This window comes from Myodes glareolus, chromosome 11 (assembly GCF_982192425.1).
Source record: "Myodes glareolus chromosome 11, mMyoGla1.1, whole genome shotgun sequence".
NCBI lineage: Eukaryota > Metazoa > Chordata > Mammalia > Rodentia > Cricetidae > Myodes > Myodes glareolus.
Genome location: NC_142036.1, coordinates 56,122,760 through 56,144,341, shown reverse-complemented (window position 1 = coordinate 56,144,341; position 21,582 = coordinate 56,122,760). Strand labels below are relative to the sequence as shown.

General features: G+C 39.7%; 1 protein-coding gene across 4 annotated transcripts in view; it reads left to right on the top strand.

The window, feature by feature from the left end:
• Positions 1–21,582, top strand: part of Atl1 (atlastin GTPase 1) — a 74,540-nt gene that overhangs the window by 31,856 nt on the left and 21,102 nt on the right. For all 4 annotated transcript variants that reach the window (XM_048415448.3, XM_087911784.1, XM_048415447.3 and 1 more), the window contains exons 3-7: positions 11,176–11,423; positions 15,618–15,752; positions 16,342–16,446; positions 19,067–19,117; positions 21,231–21,287. In XM_048415448.3, coding sequence (XP_048271405.1) covers positions 11,176–11,423; positions 15,618–15,752; positions 16,342–16,446; positions 19,067–19,117; positions 21,231–21,287 — 596 coding nt within the window. The remainder of the gene's footprint in view (positions 1–11,175; positions 11,424–15,617; positions 15,753–16,341; positions 16,447–19,066; positions 19,118–21,230; positions 21,288–21,582) is intronic.

Below are 21,582 nucleotides of genomic sequence, written 5' to 3'. Positions count from 1 at the left end.
GTTTGTAGACCAGGGCTCAACCTTGGATATTATTCATTTCTTGGGTGCCATCCATCTTCCCTTTGAAAACAGTTCTCTCATTTGGCCTTTAGGCTGATTGACCAACCAGCCCCGGAATCTGTCTGACTCCATCTTCAGCACTGAGGTTACACATATGCAACACCATGCTTGGCTTTTTTGTGTGGGACTGAACTCAGGTTCTCAGTTTACACAGAGGTTCCTTACCAACTGGGCTAGCTCCCTAGCCTATGTTTTCTAATTTCTGTACAGTGATACATGTGGATTACCAGCTCACAAAAAACAACAACAACAACACATGGAGACTTATTAGTTATGAAAGCTTGATGTATAGCTTAGGCTGTTTCTAACTAGTTTTTCCAATTTAACTCATTTCTGTTCATCTATGTCTACCTTGTCACCTGTGGCTTTTACCTCTCCTCCAAGTGCATGTCTTGTTTCCTCTGTGTCAGGCTGGCAACTCTGGCTTTCTCTTTCCCAGGGTGCTCTCTGTCCAGAAGTCCCACCTATACTTCCTGCCCAGCTATTGGTCGTTCATCTTTTTATTAAACCAGTCACAGTGACACATCTTCATACAGTGTAAGGGAATACTAATACATTCCATTTAGCTGAGACTTTCTCAGTGCATAGTTCATTATCTTCCATTTACTAGCAAGCTTTGGACTTTTTCATCTATAAGATACTACTAGCTGAATGACATTTTAATATTCTCAGGTTGATAATTTGTCAGTTCTCCCTTCTTTACTGTTGTTTTACTTATATACCTTTGCACTATTAGGTATTTACAAATATGATACTACCATATCTTCTTGATGAATTCAGCCTTTATTTTTATATAGTAGGCCTCTAGTGTAATATTTTTACTCAATCTTTTTTGTTTGATGCTAACATAAATGTTTCATATTTTTTGTGCTGCTTTCATTTGTGAACCTACCAAGCGCCACCTATAGAATGAATCATCTTGTCTGCCTGAATAGTGACCATCTCTTGGATGTGACTGCTGTTGGTGAACTTCCATGAGAATGAGTGATCTCTGCTCACTTTGAAGTTCCTGAGGACCTGACCATCTGACCGAAGGGCTGAGAGATGGGTCATCCTGTAGCCTTAGTATGGCTGCTGCCTTCTCACATGGTTCTCTTGGAAACCAGGGCCTTTCTTCACTTTGTCTTCCAGTTGCCCTCTATGTCTTTCTTTACAGATCTAAACTAGACCTCAGTTAAGAAAAACGGAGTGTAGTGCCATGGTTCTAGTGTTTCTAGTCTCTTAGCACAGAGAAGAGCTGAAAACGGTGGAGAGATGTGAGCAGGACAGACAGTACTGCCAACAATACCCCTTCTTCTCAGAATAGCTCATTCAGATGTGCTCAGAGGACCAGAGAACCGGATAATTCTGTGGAAAACAAGTGCTTCTAAAACTGCCCCAAAGTTTCTCTAAGTCCATGTGTATTTGCTTGTTTTCTTTCACATAAAATTTACTTTCCATGTGCTCTTTGGCTTAAATATGTGAGTATGTTTTCTTATAATTAGTTTTTTTCTATAATGTTATTTCAAGTGACTGTATACTTCACATAAATACCTGTGTTACAATTTATGTGCAGTGTCCTGCAATTAGACTTTTGGGTTATTTCTGATTTGTCACCATGTAATGACATTGTTATGACTTTATAAATACTGTTCATGATTTCCTTAGAATAGAGTCCAGGAAATGAAATTGTTGGGGCCAAAATTATGTATATTTTTAATTTTTTATTAATTCCAGCACCAACTGTATGTTTAATGTGTATATGTGTGTGAGCACACACACAAACATACACACACATATATATTTACCAGAAAGTTTTGTATCTTTTCTTTTTTTTGTTTTGTTTGTTTGTTTTTTGAGATAGTGTTTCTCTGTGTAACAGTCCTGGCTGTCCTGGAACTCACTCTGTAGACCAGGCTGGCTTTAAAGGTTTATTTCTTTTTAATTAATGTGTCTTCGCTTGGAAGACTGACATTTTCCTTGTATTCCTATCAGGAATTTGAATTTCATTTTGCATCAGTTTCTTACTTTTTCTGCTGAGGTCTGCATACACACAGTGCTCTCAGCACAAAGTCACAGGCAAGCAAATACATAGCTGTTTATAGTCACTGACATATTTTGGGTGATTTATGGAATTTTGTTTCCAAATAAATAAAAATCCTGCTAAGTAGTTTCCTTATTCTTTCCAAGGCTCTGAGGTTGCAAGATTGGCATTATTGCTTCGAACCCCATTCCTCAGCAGTGTTAGCAGCAGCAGAACTACCTAAACGTCTACACGGTTGTGCTTTGAGACACAGCTCATACATGATCTCTTTATAGCCCATAGCTCTACTCTTGCTCTGAGATTCATCTTCATAAATTAGTTTTGTTCAGTCTCCTCAGGCTCTTCTGTGTAAACTGTTACTTTGCAGCCATTCTCAGCTCTTGTCAGATAGAGGGTCTTTCAGTAGAAATTCAAGTTCTATCATTAGACTTTACAGAAAAGTAACAGTTCTTTACCTTTTTGTTGCCAAGATACAGTTTCCTAGGCACCATGGTTTCCTCTAAAATATCTCCAGCACACTCATAGCTTGTTATCTCTCTTGGTTTAATATCTGCCAAAGAGATAGAATATTGTTTTTTTTCTGATTTTAAATTAAGATAGTTAGTAACACATTCTGATAGCATTTCTAGTGTATAATAATGATTATTTGCTGTGGTTATTCTAATTTTTTAAATTTCCCTTTCTGCATATCAAAATTTAATAACTGAGCACCAGATTCTAGTGGCTTAGAAATAGCACATAAGATTAAAATTTCTCTGCGCACATTACAAAATCCAGTAAGTGAAAAGTTGAAAGAGTATGTTTGCTTCTTTGTCCGTTTTCTGTTGCCATGACAGAAAACCTGGGCCTGGGTGATGTTTTGAAGAAAAGAGACTTACTGTGATCCACTGTCTTGAGGTGGATAAGCACATGGTCAGATGGCCGTGTCCAGCGAGCGCCCGGCGTGTCATAACAAGGCTGAAAGCTGAAGGGCAAGGGCGCTGTGCAGAGGCAGCACGTCAGGGGCGGCTTCACTTTCTTTCCTGTTTTTTATATAATATATTTTATCAAATCCCATTCCCTTCCCTCCATTTTCTCCCCTTATCTATCCCCACCCCTTTCTCTCTTCGCTTCGTGTGTTCTGTTCTTCCACCCACCAAGTCCAGTTAGTGTGCCTGCACGTATATGGGGAAAGAACCATCTGTTGGAATGTGGGTGGCCTCTCGGAGCCCAGATCCCTAAAGAAAACTGACTCTCCCTCCCAGCAGTCGTCAGTTGCCCATAGTTCCTCAGCTAGGAATGGGACTGCCTGAGCCCCTCCCCATCCATGCTGGGATCTCGCTGACTCACTCTTGTGCAGGTCTTGTACGTGTAGTCATAGCTACTGTGAGTTGTGTGCAAGGACCCTGCCATGTCCAGCAAATACTGTTTGTGTCATTGACCTGAAATAGATGTTTTGCTGCATCTACTCTTACAATCCTCCTTGCCTCTCTTCTCTAATAATACTTTAGCCCTAGGCCAAGGAAGTCTTCTACAGATGTCCCATTTAGAACTGAGAACTCCAGAATATCTTATTCTCTGAATAATGAACAGTTGTGGGTCTCTATTAATTGCCATCTGCTGCAGAAAGAAGTTTCTCTGAGGAGAGTTGAGAGATGCACTAATCTTTGGGTATAAAGTTAAGAACTTAGGGAAAAGTTTATTACTTTGTACATTTAGCAGGAAAATAGTAAGTTCTCCCTAAGACCATGAACTAGCCAGCCATAGGTTTGATCCGGTCACTAGTACTAGGTCTGGGTGCTGTCCTGAGTAGGCATTGTATTTGATCAGAAAAGTGGCTGGTCACTCCCAGAACATTTGTGCCGCCATTGCACCAGTGAGAAAAAAATTGCCTGGTTGTTATTGTAGCTCCCCCATTTCATAGCTAGCTAATGATGACTTTGATGACTTTGCTTCCCTGTTAGTGTGCATGAACCTTCCAGCTCCATGAAAGCAGCTAGTAGGGATGAAGATTCCAGGCTGGTACTGATGTGGGACTCCCCTCTGTGTGTTGCTTGCATTGGTTAATGAATAAAGAAAACTGAAAGTGCAGAAATTAGGTAGGCAGAGAAGACAGAACTAAATTCTGAGAGGAAGAAAGGAGAATCAGAGAGACACTATGGATCCACCAGATACAGATGCTGGGAATTTTACCCGGTAAGCCACTGCCATGTGGCAATGCACAGATTAATAGAAATAGGTTAAATTAAGGTAAGAATTAACCAATAAGAAACTAGAGCTAATGGGCCAAGCAGTGATTTAATTAATACAGTTTCTGTGTGGTTATTTCAGGGCTAAGCGAGCCAGATGGCCGGGACAAACAAGCGGCCTAGCCCTCCCTCCAACAGTAGGCCCCCACGTGGTCAACTAAATCCACTTAAAAACCTGAGAGAGCTTAATTTTAAACACACACACACACAAAACAGAGTTTAACACAGCGTTTTGCTATTTGCTGGCTGCATGCCACAGCTCCTTTAAGAAAGATTTTCCTGACTCAGCGACAGAAAAAAAAGCTGCACAGTTTGAAAATGCCGGTTTTCTGTGCTGTGCTGCCAGCCTGACCTCTGGCTCTTGTGGGAAACAGAGCATTTGGATGGGGTTTGTGAGTAAAGTGCTAGGGCTTGCTTGATGGAAATGTGGACTGCTGTGTGCCTGGAAGTGGGGTAATGCATGCAGCTCAGAGGCACAAGCAGCTCAGAGGCACAAGCATCTCTGCCATGCCGAACTGTGCAAAGTATGGGCAGAAACTACCGTATTTATCATAGTAAAAGCAAAGCTTAAGTTTTAGACTGGGTAGGCAAATAGGTGGCACCATATTACCCCTACTAATGGCTCAAATTAAGTTTTTAAGAAACGCTTAACATTTTAAGAAGTGCTCTTGAATAGTAAAGAATTACAGATTTCCAATAGGACAGATTCAGACATAAACGACCTGGCGGCGGCAGCAGCAGCAGCAGCAGCACTGTTTGACAGTCCTCTCGTGTTGTGGTTAACTTTATAAGAGTTTTCATGGTTATGGTGTCTCTTCACAGCAACAGAAACCCTAACTAAGACACCTACCTTGTCTCAAATCTTCCCAGATCTCTCCTTTCCTTCCCACTGATCTGACCCCAGACAACCCTGTCAGCCAATTCTGTTTATTCCCTGTTCCATCTTACCCCTCAAACATTCCAAACACTTGCGCATTTTTCAGAGTTATACATTTTGTATATATTATGTTATATCTTGAGTTATTAGAATATGCAGTGGCATTTATTCCAAATGAGTCTCCTCATTCTTTGAAATTGTAGTATATTTCATATATAAATAAATCACTATTGATTAACCAGTTCCTCATTTGATGGACATTTATATTGCTTCTGGTATTTTGTGTCTGTGTGACTATATCTGTGGAACAAATCCCTTGAAATAGCCTTTTTAAGTTAAGGAAGTTAAGGAATACATACATTTACACTTTCCATAGTTATTTGCCTAACTGCTATATAAAATATTCATATATTTTCTATTTTGAATATAATGTGTTCATTTTACTGGTGCATTGCAGTGACTGGCAAACCATGCCAGGAATTGTTATACATTAAAATACTTATCAGTATATTTTTCAGTTTTATTTGTATGACATTGAATATTTTTTATTTATATTCAATTTATATAGAGAGTCTTGATATGCTTCTTGTTAGCTGCTGGTTTGTAAGCTCTGTCTGTTTTTCCTATTTTATACTTAGATCTGTGGTTTAAGTTGACTTTTGTGTATGGTGAGAAGGAAGCCAGGTGTAGAGGCACTCTCCTTTAATTTCAGAATTTGGGAGGCAGAGGCAGGCAGACCTTTATGAGTTTGGAGCAAGTCTGGTCTACACAGCAAGTTCGAAGACAGCCAGGGCTACACAGAGAAACTCTGTCTCAAAAACCAGAGGTGTGGGGGGGGGGTAGAAATGTAGGAATATGAATATTAAATTGATTTGCATAATTTTTGGAAGATAATTATTTCCTTGTTCTTTGCAGTTACAGCTTTGGCATCGCGCACGCACACGCATGCGTGTGTGTGTGTGTGTGTGTGTGTTTGTGTGTGTAATCATTAATCCTTTTTTTTTTTACATTTTTTCTTGCCTTGTCTTTTCTTTTTCTAAACCTGTAGCTCTGGTTTGCCTTAACTGGTAATCTTTTTCCCTTAGCTTCCCTAGTACTGCTGTTCTAGGCATGACCAACCACAACTGTGTTTTTTATTTTCTTTTATGTAGACTACTCCAGACTAGAACTTTCTCTGTAGCTCAGGCTAGGCTTGAGGTCTCAGTGGTTCTCTAGCCTCAGCTTCCTGGGTGCTAGGATATCACACATGTGCCACCATTCCCAGCCAATAGCACCATATCTTAATTACTATGCATTCTAAACAGCAATGGCTAGTGTTCCAAATTTGTTCTCCAGGATTTCTTTGTTAGCTTTTGTTCTTTGTGTTTCTAGCTGGTTGGTTTGTGTAGGAAATATTATTGAGAATTTGATTATTGCTATAGTTAATCCAGAAATCAAAGGGAATGTTGACACATTTACAATGTAGTCTTTAAGTCTGGGAAATTTGTATCTGTATTTTAGTACTGTTTTATATTTTCCCTAGAGGTCTGAAGCGTTACATTACAGTTGTATGTTGGCATCATGCTGGCTGATTGTGTGCCCCTCTTCCCATCTCCACAGACTGCAGTGGGCCTGGGTGTGATGTGGGATTTCCCTGTGTATGCTATGAATATGTTTTATTACCATTGGTTAATAAAGAAGCTTTGACCTATGGCAGGGCATAACAGAGCTAGGCAGAGGCCATGTAGCTGCTGAAGGAGGATACTGGAACTTAACCAACAGGCCACAGCCTTGTGGTGATACATGTATGAATAGAAGTTGGTTAATTTAAGATGTAAGAGTTAGCTAGGAATATGCCTAAGCCATTGGCCAAGCAGTGTTATAATTAATATAGTTTCTATGTGATTATTCAGGTCTGGGTGGCCAGAAAACCAAAGTGCCGTCTCTGTTTACATGGGTGGTGGCGTTTTCTCATGGCACTTGGCAAATACTGCAAATAGGAACTTTTCTCACCAATCATAGCCATTATCTGATTGTTCTCAGTGTACCATTCTATAACTTTGATAAATTTATATAATCATGTTATGATACTGTGATTAGAGTATAATCTATACATAACTCCATATACTTTTTCCTCTCTTTGTAGTCAGTTTCTTCTTCTACCCAACTTCTGGCCACACTGATCTACTTAGTCTACTATTGGCCTTTCATATAAGTGGCACCATGTCGTATATTGCTGCTTAAGTGAGATTAAATCATGTTGCATGAAGCAATAGTTCCTTCTCTTTTACTGGTGAATAATATCCCATTGTGCAAATATACCATTGTTTGTTCAGTTCCCAGGCAAGGAGCGTCTGCTTACGTTCAAAATTTTAACCAGTATGTAATATCTACAGAGCTACTGTAAACATCTCTGGATGAACTTCTTTGTTTTCATTTATTTTGGCTAACTTTCTAGAAGTGGTATTTCTGGGTCTTTGGGTAAGCACATATGCAACTCTGTGAGAAACAAACAGTTTGTGAATATGCTATACTATTTTGCCTTCTTACTTGGAAATTATTAGTATTATCTTTACTTTCATTCTGGTTTTTTTTTTTGAGACAGGGTTTCTTTTTTTAAGATTTATTTATTATGTATAGAGTGTTCTGCCTGCATGAATGCCTGCATGCCAGAAGAGAGCACCCATATTTCACTATAGATGTTATGAATCATCATGTGCTTGCTGGGAATTGAACTCAGGACCTCTGGAAGAGCAGCTGGTGCTCTTAACCTCTGAGCCATCTCTCTAGCTCTTGCTTCACATTCTTGTCAGCACTTGGGCTTTTTTCTTTCTTTCTTTCTTTCTTTCTTTTCTTTTCTTTTCTGTTTTTTTTTTTTTTTTGAGATGGGTTCTCTGCAGAGTCTTGGTGGTTTGGGAACTTGCTTTGTAGACCAGGCTGGCCTCGAACTCTCAGAGATCTGCCTCCCTCTGCCTCCTGAGAGCTGGGATTAAAGGAATGTACCACCACTGTCAGCTTGGTTTTCTGGTTTTTTTTAAGTGTGCAGTATTATCTTTTTTATTTTTATTTTGCGGATCATAATATAATTATGGTATTTTTCCTTTTCTTTCTTCCCTCTAAACCGCCCCTTATACCGACTTGCTCTTGGAGAATTGTCTGTATTCTGTCAATCATGTTTTAAATAAACGTTGATTGGCGAGGCAGGAAGTATAGGTGGGTCAACCAGACAGGAAGTAGAGGCGGGGTGATGAGAACAAGAGTATTCTGGGAAGCAGGAAGCTCCCTCCTCAGTCCAGCCCAGACCACCAAAGAAGCAACATGTGACCTGCCTGCTGTGAAAGGTACTGAGCCATGTGGCTAGCATAGATAAGAACAATGGGTTAATATAAGCTATAAGAACTAATAAGAAGACTGAGCTAATGGGGCCAATCAGTTTATAACCTAATGTAGACTCTGTGTAATTTTCTTTGGGGTTTGCTGGCTGTGGGGAACTGGGCAGAGCAAAAACCCCAAAGAGCAAGCCCCTCATGTTACACAAGTTCATTAATTATTATTCATATATGTATATACATATATATTCCTAACTATAATCCTCTGAGATGGTATTATGTTACTTGATTGTATCAAGACTATTTGGTATTGGAAAAGCAATTGGGTGCTCTTCCCTGGGAAGGCTATATCTTCAGCTCTCAGCACTGCTTAGTTGCCTGTAGTTCTTTGTATAGGGCTGAGGCCTTGTGAGTTTTCTTTGTCCACTTTCTCATGTCTGTTGATGTCGTCCTCGTTCAGCTCATGTTTGGCCAGTCATCTTGGTGAGACTTTATGGTTGTCTTTTGACATTACTAAGAGACATAATCTCACAGCAAGCTCCATGATCCTCAGATTCTTACAATGGTCCTGTTTTCTTTTCCATAATGTCCCCTGAGTCTTGGATGCAGGAATGTTGTGCATAGACTCTGTAATTCTATATTTTGATTGGTTCTGGTTTTCTGTAGTGGTCTCCATCTGTTACAAAGAGAATTTTCCTTGAGGGAGAGGTGACAACCTACCTGTGGGTATATGGACAGATGTTTAGATTGTTGCTAGTGATTACGCTGGCTCACATAACTTGTGCTAACTAGCAGGTATCTAATTGAACTTAAGACTCTCTCAGCAAGAGGGAGACCATGCCTGGTACTGGAAACCCACTACTCAGGCCAGTGAAGTCATAGACCTTAGAGGAAAACCTCCAACCACTACTCTACTTCACAGCACAATCCCTAGTTTTATCTTTTAAAAAGGTTTTATTTGTTTTTATTGTCTATGTGTTTTGCCTGGGTCTGTCACATGCATGCAGTTCCTGATGAGGCCAGAAGAGGGCATACTTTTTTTTACTACATGCCCCAGGCTAGCTTCAAATTCAAGATCCTCTTGCCCCAGCCTTACCAGTTATTGAATTGCCACCATCTTCCACTATGCCTAGCAATAAAATGCAATTTAATTTAATTAGCATATTGATTATAGTATTTAATTGCAAAGTGTTAAAATAGTTCAAACTAATAGCAATTAGATGAATAAGAGAAGCTTTCCATGACTTTTCTAATCTATTTCAATTAAGATAGACTGTTATTGGTGCTGGTATAGGAAAAGTTTGATTTCCCTTTTACTTTATCCAAGTATCAATTCCTCACAGATTTGACTATCAAAAGCAAAACTCTAAAGCTCAATAAATGCTAATTTTTTTCAGATTTTCATAAGGAGATAATAAAACATGGCAAAGTGCTAAGTACATATTACAATAACAGTTATTAATAAATTAACAATTGCTCTACATCAGTATTAGCTTGTGAAGAGTGGAAAGACGTGTGCTTGTGCTGTAGTTTTGCATGTTGGATGTATGTTGTTCTGTGTCTTCTATTTGTCATTTAAATTTCTCTTGTGTTTGGATGTTCTTTCTTGTCTCAGAAAATTTCTGCTGTAATTTCATGGAATACTCTATGCTTTAGTATTTATCTTAACTCCTTCTATCTCATGAGTTCTTAGATTCAGTCTCTTGATTGGTTTTTGGAGTTCCTAGTAATTTTGGTCATTTTTTTTCTGTTTATTTTTTTTTTTTAAGTTGGGATCTGGAGAGATGGCTCAGTGCTTAAGAGCACTTGTTGCTTTTCCAGATGTTCTGAGCTCAGTTCAGTACCCACCTCAGGTAACTCACAACTGGCTACAACTCTAGCCCCAGGGATCCAGTGCCCTCTTCTGGCCCCGTGGGTAACTGCACACACATGGCATAGTCACTCAGAGATACATATCATACACATAAATAAAAAGTAAAAATGGGTACGTATGTGTGTGGGCATGCATGTGGGGGTCTGAACACAAGTTTTTGGAGTCAGTTATCTGCTTTCTGTACCAGGATGAAGGCCTGAGTTTGATTTCCAGCAGCCAGCTGAAAACCAGGCGTGGTGGCTCACACCCAACAGCCCAACACTGGGGTGGTAGCGATAGTGGGATCCCTGGGGCTTGCTGGCCAGCCAGTCTAGTTGAATCAGTGAGCTCCAGATTCAGTAAGACATCTATCTCAAACAGTGATGTCGAAAGTGATTGAAGAGCCTTAATGAAGGCCTGTGACCTTCATGTGTATGCACACCAGTGTGCATGGGCACTCACACACTCGTGCATATACACAAGCATCACAAGGATTCTTTGTTTACATAACCGAGCTTATTCCTAGGGCATGGAGGAACTGCAAAATATAATCATGATATTTATCTGCTCTAACAGTTGAATACTGGCTTAGATATTTTTTTCTTGTTTAGTAAAGAACTTTGTACCAACATTTTGAAAAGAAACTATTGACTGGTTGAGTCACTTGAGCAGGAAGACTAAGTGTCTGGTCTGGACTATGAGATGGTCTGGATGGAGTGAGACATGTGACCCGAAGGAACGTTCCCAGTCCTGCTGGAGAGTGCAGAGGCACCGATTTCATGGTGTTTGAGATAATTAGCTAAATTAACTGACACTTTGTTCAACAGGTGGCTTTTCAGAGAAGTCAAGCGAATGGAGCTCAGAAGAGGAGGAGCCAGTGAAGAAGGCAGGACCTGTCCAAGTCCTCATTGTCAAAGATGACCATTCCTTTGAGTTAGATGAGGCTGCGCTGAACCGGATCCTTCTCTCCGAGTCTGTCAGAGACAAGGAGGTAGTTGCCGTGTCGGTCGCTGGGGCCTTTAGGAAAGGGAAGTCTTTCCTGATGGACTTCATGCTGCGGTACATGTACAACCAGGTAGGGACCGGCCCTTAAAGACATTCCTTCCCATGCCTCTTCCACATCGGGTTCTTAGAAGCGCTGAGTATTTCTGTTTCTGTTATTATGTGTGCTCAATGTGAGGGCTACAGTGTAGCCATTCCAACCTTGGTGCTTTGGGAGCAAACTACACAGGATTTTTCTTGGAAGCTCCTGTGCCACATTTACCTAAAGATATAACTTACTTTTTACTCTTTTAAAAATTAGCACTAGCATAATGATAGAACTATGAATTTTACATGTAATATTTCAAATGTCAAGTAGATTTTACCATAAGCTTTTCTTTTTAATAATTCCACTACAGTGTTTATGATGAAATTCTTAAAACATGAGGCAAATTTTGAGCCAGGTGGCAGCACACACCTTTAATCCCAGCACTCAGGAGGCAGAGACAGGCAGATCTCTGTGAATTCAAGGTCAGCCTGGTCTACATGAGCTAGTTCCAGAACAGACTCCAAAGCTACAGAGAAACTCTGTCTCGAAAAGCCAAAAAAAACCAAAAAATCATGAGGCAAATTTTAAGGATTTTCACAATGTGCACTTAGGTGCCAATACCTTGATTCTTCCACAGACATTAATGTTCCTAATTTATCATGTGTGTCTGTGTGTACTCATTCTTCTAGTCATTCATCTCTTCATGATATTAAAAAACATCAAATTAGTCGAGCAGGGGTGGCACACGCCTTTAATCCCAGCACTCGGGAGGCAGAGGCAAGGGGATCTTTGTGAGTTCAAGGCCAGCCTGGACTACAAGAGCTCCAAAGCAACACAGAGAAACCTTGTCTCGAAAAACAAAAAAAACTTCAAATTAAATTGCATCAGTGTACTTTCTCACATGCTTCAATATAAGTCATATATTATTCTCATAGTTTTTGTTTTTAAATAAAATCTATAGAGAGAAACACAAATATTAAATATATTTGTTTATTTTTTATAAATGCATATCCCTGTGTAGGCCATAACTCAAAGCAGAGATCACCATTCTCTCCAGAAAGTTCCTTCATAGCTTTTTCTAGTCTGCTCTCACTTTGTCCTAACCTTAGAGGCAATTGATAGTGTCTGACAAATCGTGTGATACAGACATGTGACTTCTAGGGACCTTGGCTCTATCAGATGCAGAAAGATGAATGGGAAATTGTTACAAGGCTAGACGTTGGCAAAGGGAAACGTTCTGGCATCTTCCCACTCCCCGTGACTTCCAATGCAAACATGGAGTATTGAAGTAGAATGGATAAATGTCCCAAAGAACTTTATATTCTGAAGCACTAGACAGGCTGAGGCAGAATAATTCTAAGTTAAGAATTAGCCAGCCAGGTGTTGTGGCATACACCTTCAATCCCAGTATTTGGACCACAGAGACAGATGGATCTCTGTGAATTTGAGACAAACCTGGTCTACAAAGTGAGTTCCAGGACAGCCGGGGCTATACAGAGAAACCCTGCTTCAAAAAAGAAAAAGGAAAAGAGAAGGAAAAAAAGTCTAGATTGCATAGAAAATTCCAGGCCAACCTGAGCCGTATGACAAAACTGTTGCAAAGGTCTTTGGACTGTGTCTTTATAGCACAGTTATCCGTTTTTAGTTTGATTTTTTAGGCATGAAGTATTTTAGGACAACTTTGAAGCTAACCTTTATCTAGCTTTAGTTCAAACAAATAAAGAACAGAAGTGCTAAGATAATTCAGGCTTTGAAAGCAAGCAACACTCTTTAAACCCAAATGTGTTATGGTACTTAACATACATAGATGGGTTACTGATGCACATTCTAGTCAAGTGTGATAAAGGGTGCTTGCTAGGATCCCCTTTTTCTTTATCTGCACCTAGCAGAGCATTAACAAAGAGAGACAGAAGGTGAACACTGGCTTGTCCTGTTCCCTGCAGGGGGCAGCAATCACTGGCCGCGTGGACTTACTCTAGTCCCGTTTCTGCACATATGACTACCATTCACGTTAGAATGGTGACATGTAATTTTTAATTTGACAAACTATGTTCTTTTTAGCAGGAAAAATTTTAACTTCGTTTTATGCCTGAAACATAGTGTTCAGTAATTAATCATTAGAGATACAATGAATGCCTGCCTGAATGCATGAAACAAGCTAAATTTTCAACCTTCCAAAGTCACTCTTTATGGGTATATCCCTTGTCCTTCAAAAATAGTTTTCTGGGATAGAACTTTTATAGTATCTTTTATGATTATCCTCAGGTAATGTTGCAATAATGCTATTTTCCTAGTTCTTAACTATCACAATTTATCCATTGAAATTTACTTCCCAATTGTTTTTGTATGTAGTATATTTAATTTAAATATCAACATTGACTAGTTAATATCAATTGACTCCTTGCATTGTGTTAAGCACCATGGAGGATACCAAAACAGACAGAATTTTATACTAAAGCATATCATCGTTTGGATAAGGAGACAGAATCAAGCCGTGTTAAAAAATTAGAGCAATGCTCAGCTCTAAATGGAACACCTGTGTCACAACCTTCCTCCCAGGGCTTATGGATCATTGTAGAAGAGGGCTAGAAAGCATCTAAAAGCCAGGTAGGGTGGCTACAAGGAGACTGTCTTCCAGACACAACACAGCAACCACACAGATGAACTCATGGGGTTGTGACAACTGTGCAAGTTCGAGCCACCCCAAATATCAGCACGGAGGGGGAGTGGGCACAAAGCACCATCCTAGCCAAAGCGCTATTGACAGTTGATAGGTGTACAAACTTCGGATCTAGAAGGGAAGTAGAAGGGCCGTTCTAGACTAAGGGGAACACTTTAAACAAAGAGCACACCCTCCATGGAGTGGATTTTACGTTGGCAATGAAGACGTAAGGATAATGGCACAGATGGTGTAACCCATTATTGTGCTTTTTATAAGGATCTAAAACAGCTTTATCGAATAAGACAGGATATAGCACACACACTCTCCTCCCAAGACTCATCCATCATTGTGGAAGAGGAGGTGGAAAGATTGTATGATCTAGAGGCTATGGATGACTACAAAGAAACCGTTTTCTGGACACAAAAGGGGCAGTTTGCCCTTGTGAGCTAAGTCACAGCTGCATTAACGCTGCATGCTCAAGTCAGACAAAATCCCAGCACAGAGGGCACCTGAACTGGCCTTGTCCCATGGTTAGACTGATGACTATCTTGAATATCACCATAGAACCTTTGTCAGGCGATGGATGGAGATAGAGACAGAGACCCACATCGGAGCACTGGACTGAGCTCCCAAGGTCCAGTTGAAGAGTAGAAGGAGGGAGAACATGAGCAAGGAAGTCAGGGCCACGAGGGGTGCATCCACCCACTGAGACAATGTGCCTGAGCTAATGGCAGCTCACCAACTCCAGCTGGACTGGGAATGAACGAGCATGGGATCACACTGGACCCTCTGAATGTGGTTGACAATTGGGGCGGACTGAGGGGCCAATGATAATGGCACTGGGATCTGTCTCTACTGCATGTCCTTGTCTTTTTGGGATCCTATTTTCTTTGGATGCATACCTTCCTAAGCCTGGATGGAGGGCGGAAGACCTTGGACTTCCCAAAGGGCATAGTACCCTGCCCTCTCTTAGGACTGGATGGGGAGGAGGGTGTGTGGAGAGTGAGAAGGAAGTGAGAGGAGTGGAGGAAATGAGAATTTTGATTGGTGTTATTTATAAAGTAATAAAAAAAAGAGGAAAAAAAAGATTTCTTACTGCTCTTCCAGAGGACCAGAGCTCAATTCCCAACACCCATATCTGGCAGCCTACAACCACCTGTAACTCTAGCTAGAGGGCTTTTAACACCCTCTTCTGGCCTGCACCGGCACCTGCACACATATGTCTACTCACACCAGACACACATGCATGTGAATGCATAAATAAATGAATCAGTTGCTCCATTTCCCATGTTGTTTCCACTTATACTTTATATACATTTCCATTATGACATATAGATATATACTATACACATGTATATGTGTATAAATTGTAGTGATGTTAGCCACTAACATAAACCATAAACAGGTTGCTCATCTGTAATTACTTTTGAATGCATAAAGTGATTGTATTAATGTAACAGATGTGCACACGTTTTTCCTTTTAATTTGAGTTACAGAAAAAGAAGCATCAAAAAGGATGAAAGGAAAACCCATACATGCTCATCCAATTCTACTCATAGACTTTATTAAATTTATAGGAATCTGTTGATTGGGTTGGAGATTACAATGAACCGTTGACTGGATTTTCATGGCGAGGTGGATCTGAACGAGAAACCACAGGAATCCAGATATGGAGTGAAGTTTTCCTTATCAATAAACTTGATGGTAAAAAGGTATGATACATTTTAAGTAAAATTAAAATTTTAATTTCAATAGTAACCTTGAAATTTTTTTTTTTGAAAACTTTGGTCCATTTCACATAATGCTACAGGGTCAAGAGTGGTGTCTAACTGAATGATCCCTGTCAAACTGTTCAGTGATCCAGGAGACAAAAACCATAATGGGCTGAGTGGTGGGGGTGCATGCATTTAATCCCAGCACCCAGGAGGGAGAGGCAGGCAAATCTCTGTGAGTTCGAGGCCAGCCTGGTCTACAGAGCAAGTTCCAGGACAGACTCCAAAGCTACAGAGAAACCTTGTCTCAAAAAACCAAAAATAAATAAATAAAATAATGGATACAGAATAGCAGATAGCAAACATATTTTACATCATCTCAATGCGATGCTTTTATTCTAGGTTATCAGAGAAAATTAAAAATGACTGCACCCAGCAGCTCTTATTTTTTTCTGTGATATAGCAGGTGCAAGAAGTTAAGTATTCATTGATAATAGATTCCTTTCGTTCTTCTGGTGTTAATATCATAGTAGCCCTGGTACCGTGGATGTTGTGTGCAGTGTCAGTAATGTTCTCTGTTCACCTGTAGGTTGCAGTGTTACTGATGGATACTCAGGGAACCTTTGACAGTCAGTCCACTTTGAGAGATTCGGCCACAGTGTTTGCCCTTAGCACAATGATCAGCTCAATGCAGGTATGAAATAAAATAAATCTATTTGTGGATTTTTTTTTTTAGCCTTGAAGTGTCATACATTTATTTGCTTGAAGGATACAATTTTGGCACTTGTCCCAGTTATTTTATCTTCTTGTTCATTTCTGGACACTCTTTGCAAATATTTCAGTATTTAAAATCCTTTTAAAAATCAATTAATAGTATGAACTTATATTTAATCCTTCTTTAGTATTATTAAACCACCTGTGACTTTTTGAAGAATGTTAATGAGTAAAACTTTTTATAGCTTTCACACATTCTTCTCTGGCTTATACGTTAGAAAACACTGTCATTTATTAATCTTAAAGACAATGTATTTTCATACAAATAAGTTTCTAAGATTTCTTCAATTCTACACATACATTTATACTAAAATATTGTTTGTAAAATATATTTTGCTCATTATACCGTATAGAATTGTTTTTTATATTAACTAGATTTATAATAATACATCATATTATATTTTAGCAATTCACAAGATACATATTGCCAAGTAAATTATTCATTGAACATATTCTAAAATTTAAGTTCTAAATTTTGAATTTTATGTTTAAGTAAATTACATAAACAATTTAAAAAGGGTGGAAATTTAACATTAATATTATAAAGGCCCTTTTTCAGATTTTGTTTCCTATGCATATACTGGATTTTGGGGATCCAGTCTGTTTGGATTCTCACCTTCCTGGACCTGGAGGGAGGGGGGAGGAGCTTGAACTTCTCACAGGGCAGGAAACCCTGACTGCTCTTAGGGATGGAGAGGGAGGAGGAGAGGGAGTGGGGGGAGTGGGAGGGTATTGGGAGGTGGGGCGGAAATGGAAACTTTTATAATTTAATAAAATTACTTTAAAAACAAAACAAAAAAAACCAAAAATAATGCCTTAATATTATATGTCTTGTGGATGTTTCTTAACTAAAATTCATGAATAGTGCCTCTACATACATACATACATGCTGTTCATATGAGCATATCTATATGTTGCTCAGTTAATGCCCCATGAATAGTTATTGTTACTGTAATTACTGATCAGTTTCTAAATTGGCTGCTGTAGTCCAAAATAGTTTTATTATTGTCACTTTTTCTGTTAAAGTTTACAGTGTGTTAAAATATATTAAATTTTATAGTGAGCCAGTCCAGGCTGTGATCATATGCAGATGGAGTAATGGAGCTAGTGAGCAGACAGACAGACAGACAATCTATGTGGTCAGCACCGCCCAGACAGGTACAAAGAAAGAGGGAGGGTGAACTGAATTTTTAAATAAATGAATTTAAAATAAAAGTTATAGCTATAATCCATGGTTGATGCTTTAAAAAAATGTACTTTTTAGGTCTGGAGAGATGGCTCAGAGGTTAAGAGCCCTTGTTGCTCTAGCAGAGGACCTGGGTTCAGTTCCCAGCACCCACGTGGTGGCTCACAGCCACCCATAATTGTGGTTCCAGGGAGTCTGACTCTCTTATGACTTCTGCAGGCACCTGACACACATGTGCTGCACACACATGCATGCAAACAAAATGTTCTTACACATAAAGTAAAAAATAAACCTAAAAAGGTTTTTAAAAGATTGGCACAAGAAAGTGATCCATAAAAACATAGGTTATTCCTGTAATCCTGACGTCTGCTTCTTCAGTCAATCTTCAAAGTATCAACTCGATATCTATTTCATTTAAAATCAATAGGAAAAATGATTTGCACAAACCAGTTAAAATCAATTTAACATTGCTTTTAACATTCCTTATTTAGTGTTTATAGTTAGCCTGGAAACACTGAATCATTTCATAGAAAACATCTGTTAAGTAAAGACTATTTTAAATTACTATCTGAGAAATTACATTATTTAAATAACTACTCTTAAGAAGGCTACTGTTTGTGCCACTGTGTAAACATATAAGTGACCTTAATTTTATCTGTAAAGTTACTAATGTTTATCACCTCAAGGAAAATAAGGAAACCACACAGTGTCCTCTTCAGGCCACACTGTAGTGCAAGAGCCACGAGACAGGAGCACAGAGCTGTGAACATGACACCCAGAACCTAACTTCTGTGTGGAGGGACTTTCTGTAGACATGAAGAGTTAATTGTAATTTTCTGGTTGGGCAGGACAGCCCACTTTTGTATCCCCTGCTTCTTGGGAGTTTGAAGCAGGAGGACTACAAGTCTGGGAAATATGATGAAACCGTCTCCCAAAATAAAAAGGGCTTGAGGTGTTACATTATAAAACCACCCCTCCCCAACACACACGCATTCCACAGAGGATGTTCAGGCTTAGATCAGTACTCGCTCGGTGTGCTTTGAAGAGGGATTATTAAATAGGTCCACAAGATAATTGTAGTTTGATCAATACTCACTTGGTGTGCTTTGAAGAGGGGTTTATTAACGAGGTCCATAAAGTAATTGTAGTATTTGGACTCCACAGGAAGTGACTCCTGTATTTTTCTAGCGTTTTTGTGATCATTGTACATTATTATCTATCAAGCTCTCTTTACTTTTTCCTTGGAGTCTCTTAACTGTGAGTAAGAGAGCGATTTGTAGTCACTGACACAGGAAAGAGGACAGTGGAGGGATGCTCATTATTTCTCTTCTTGACTTCTTATCCCACAATCAAGGTATACAACTTATCCCAAAATGTCCAGGAGGACGATCTTCAGCACCTCCAGGTAAAAGCATGTTTTGTGTATCTGTTGGTCTTTTGGACATGCAGACCAGAATTTGGGGGAACTTCAGACACGTGACCATGTAAAGGTCATCCTGTTGCCAGGTCTCTTTTCTAGTCTTGTATGGTTATGTTCTTTCTAATTCAGTTTTCATATTCCTTTGTTGCTAAACCTGCTTGCTCCCGGTGCTAAAATACATGAAAGTATATGGCAAATCAGAGTGAACAAAGAGCCAGGTGGTGGTGCCGCATGCCTTTAATACCAGCCTTTGGGAGTCAGAGGCAGGCGAAGCTTTGTGAGTTCGAGGTCAGTCTGGTCTACAGAGCGCATTCTAGGACACCCAAGGCTGCTACACAGAAAAACCATGTCTCAAAGAACAAAACAACAACAAAGTGGACAAAGAATCTTCAGTGTGAAGAGTCTCTAAATTGCAGTGTCAAAAATCTTAAGATCAAGGACTTTATAATTTGTTGGTATGGTGTCTGTTATATGGCAGACTTCTTTCCTTGTGGGCCTTGTGGTTCAGACCTGTTAGAGAAGACTTGAGATCTGATCTGAGAGAGACAATGATGGTACCTAATCTCCCCTTCATGTTTTATAAATGAGGGAAGTGGGAATGAAAGCTAAGTGCCTTGCTGAGGCTGCTCTGGCTAGTTAATGGTGGGACGGGGTAAGAACCGGTGCTGGGTCCTATCTTCTTTCCACTCTCCATGAAGTAGGAGTCTCACATAAAAGATGTTTTCTAGGGATTTTTCTCGTGTATGCAGTAGCATTCTCTTCCGACTCCACACATGTTATTCTTGAGGAGATAGCAAAGCTTCTACCCCTCTGATAGCTCTCTTTCTACATGTTTTACATAAAATTTACCTAACATGTGTATCAGATCCATATAGTGAAATGTGAAACTTTGGATATTAAGGACAGTAAAGCAATGTAACCCATGGCATTGGAAACATCACTTGAGGTTCACTTCCAATGTTGTTACCTGACACATTCTGGTATCTCATATTGATCATTTATGACAAATAGATGATACGTTGAATAATTGCTGGGTGTATTTTATTAATAAAAGCAGCTTCTTCTTTGGCAAGTGTCATAATCTAGTCACTTTCTTAATGAGCCACATGGTGCCATTGCATGCTGGCTTATTTATGCATATCTACAAACGGAATAATTTTTGGCAGTGATGCTGAGTTAACAGTGTATTTTGATCATTTAATTTTTCCCCTGTAAATGACAATACCTTGCTCTGAAGTGATTGTGAATTCAAGTTATGTCAGTACACAAGTCTCATAAGTGTAGTGTCCTGGACCAGTTGCCTTTTAGACACCCAGACTTTGAGCTCCTCACTCGAATGAAATATCTAGTAATCACCCTTTGCTTTCTTGGTTTCCACTGCCCTGCAGGGCCAGCAGTGTGAGGCTGGGGTGCTAGGCTAGCATTCTTCCCCAACTCCAAGAAGTCTTGTTAGCCCAGTGTGTGAACTGAGCATGTCCTCTGTCACGTGGGGAACATCTAACCCACCCAGATGATATCAGGACCCTTGTCAGTCATCTCCACAGGCCGGGGTTCACTAAAACAACAGCTCTCCTGGCTGTGCTTCATGTTCCTAATTGTAAGCAGTGAAAAACAAGGGAAGACAATATATTTAACTCCCTGCTTTTAAAACCAGATGCCTCATTTTGTAACTCAGATCTTTGTACCTTTACATTTCTCCAGGATGTACCCTAGCTGTATTACGGCCCTCTAAGCCAACCACTTCACATGTGCCTCCATTCCACAGGTTTTTTAAAATATCACAGACATGAGCTTAAGGCTGGGGCTACCTTTGGAGCAAGTGCTTAGCACTCAGTGCTCAGTCACTGGCGCACACGAAACATAGACACGTGGGAAAGAAAGAGGGGCGGGCTTAAAGTAGAAGTTTCTTCTTAAAATGTAACATATTCTTCGTTTTTAGATATGTAATTACTGTATCTTTGCTTTATATAATTAATGCTTGTTTCCTGAAGATGACTATGCAATCATGACATCGTAGCATTCTGTTACAGCTGGGGGACTGGGTAGAAGAATTCCAATAAGTAAACAAATCTCAATCTTTCTCCTTCTCCCATCCCAGCTTTTCACTGAGTATGGCAGGCTAGCGATGGAAGAAACATTTCTGAAGCCTTTTCAGGTAGGTGAAGTTGAAGGACAGAAAATTCTTACTGGATTTTTATGGAATCTATAACTGTGACTTTCATCAGAGTCATGTTTCTTTCCTTGATTTATTTCTTTCAAGAAGCATTTTTAGGCTAGGTGTGGTGGTACATGTCTTTAATTCCAGCACTAGAGAGACTTTAAGCCAGGGGGATCTCGGTGAGTTCAAGGCCAGCCTGATGCACATTGGGCATTCTAGGCCACCCAGGGTTCCACAGTGAGTTAAGAGACCCTGTCTCAAAGGAAGAGGAGAAGGCATTTTACATTCCTGT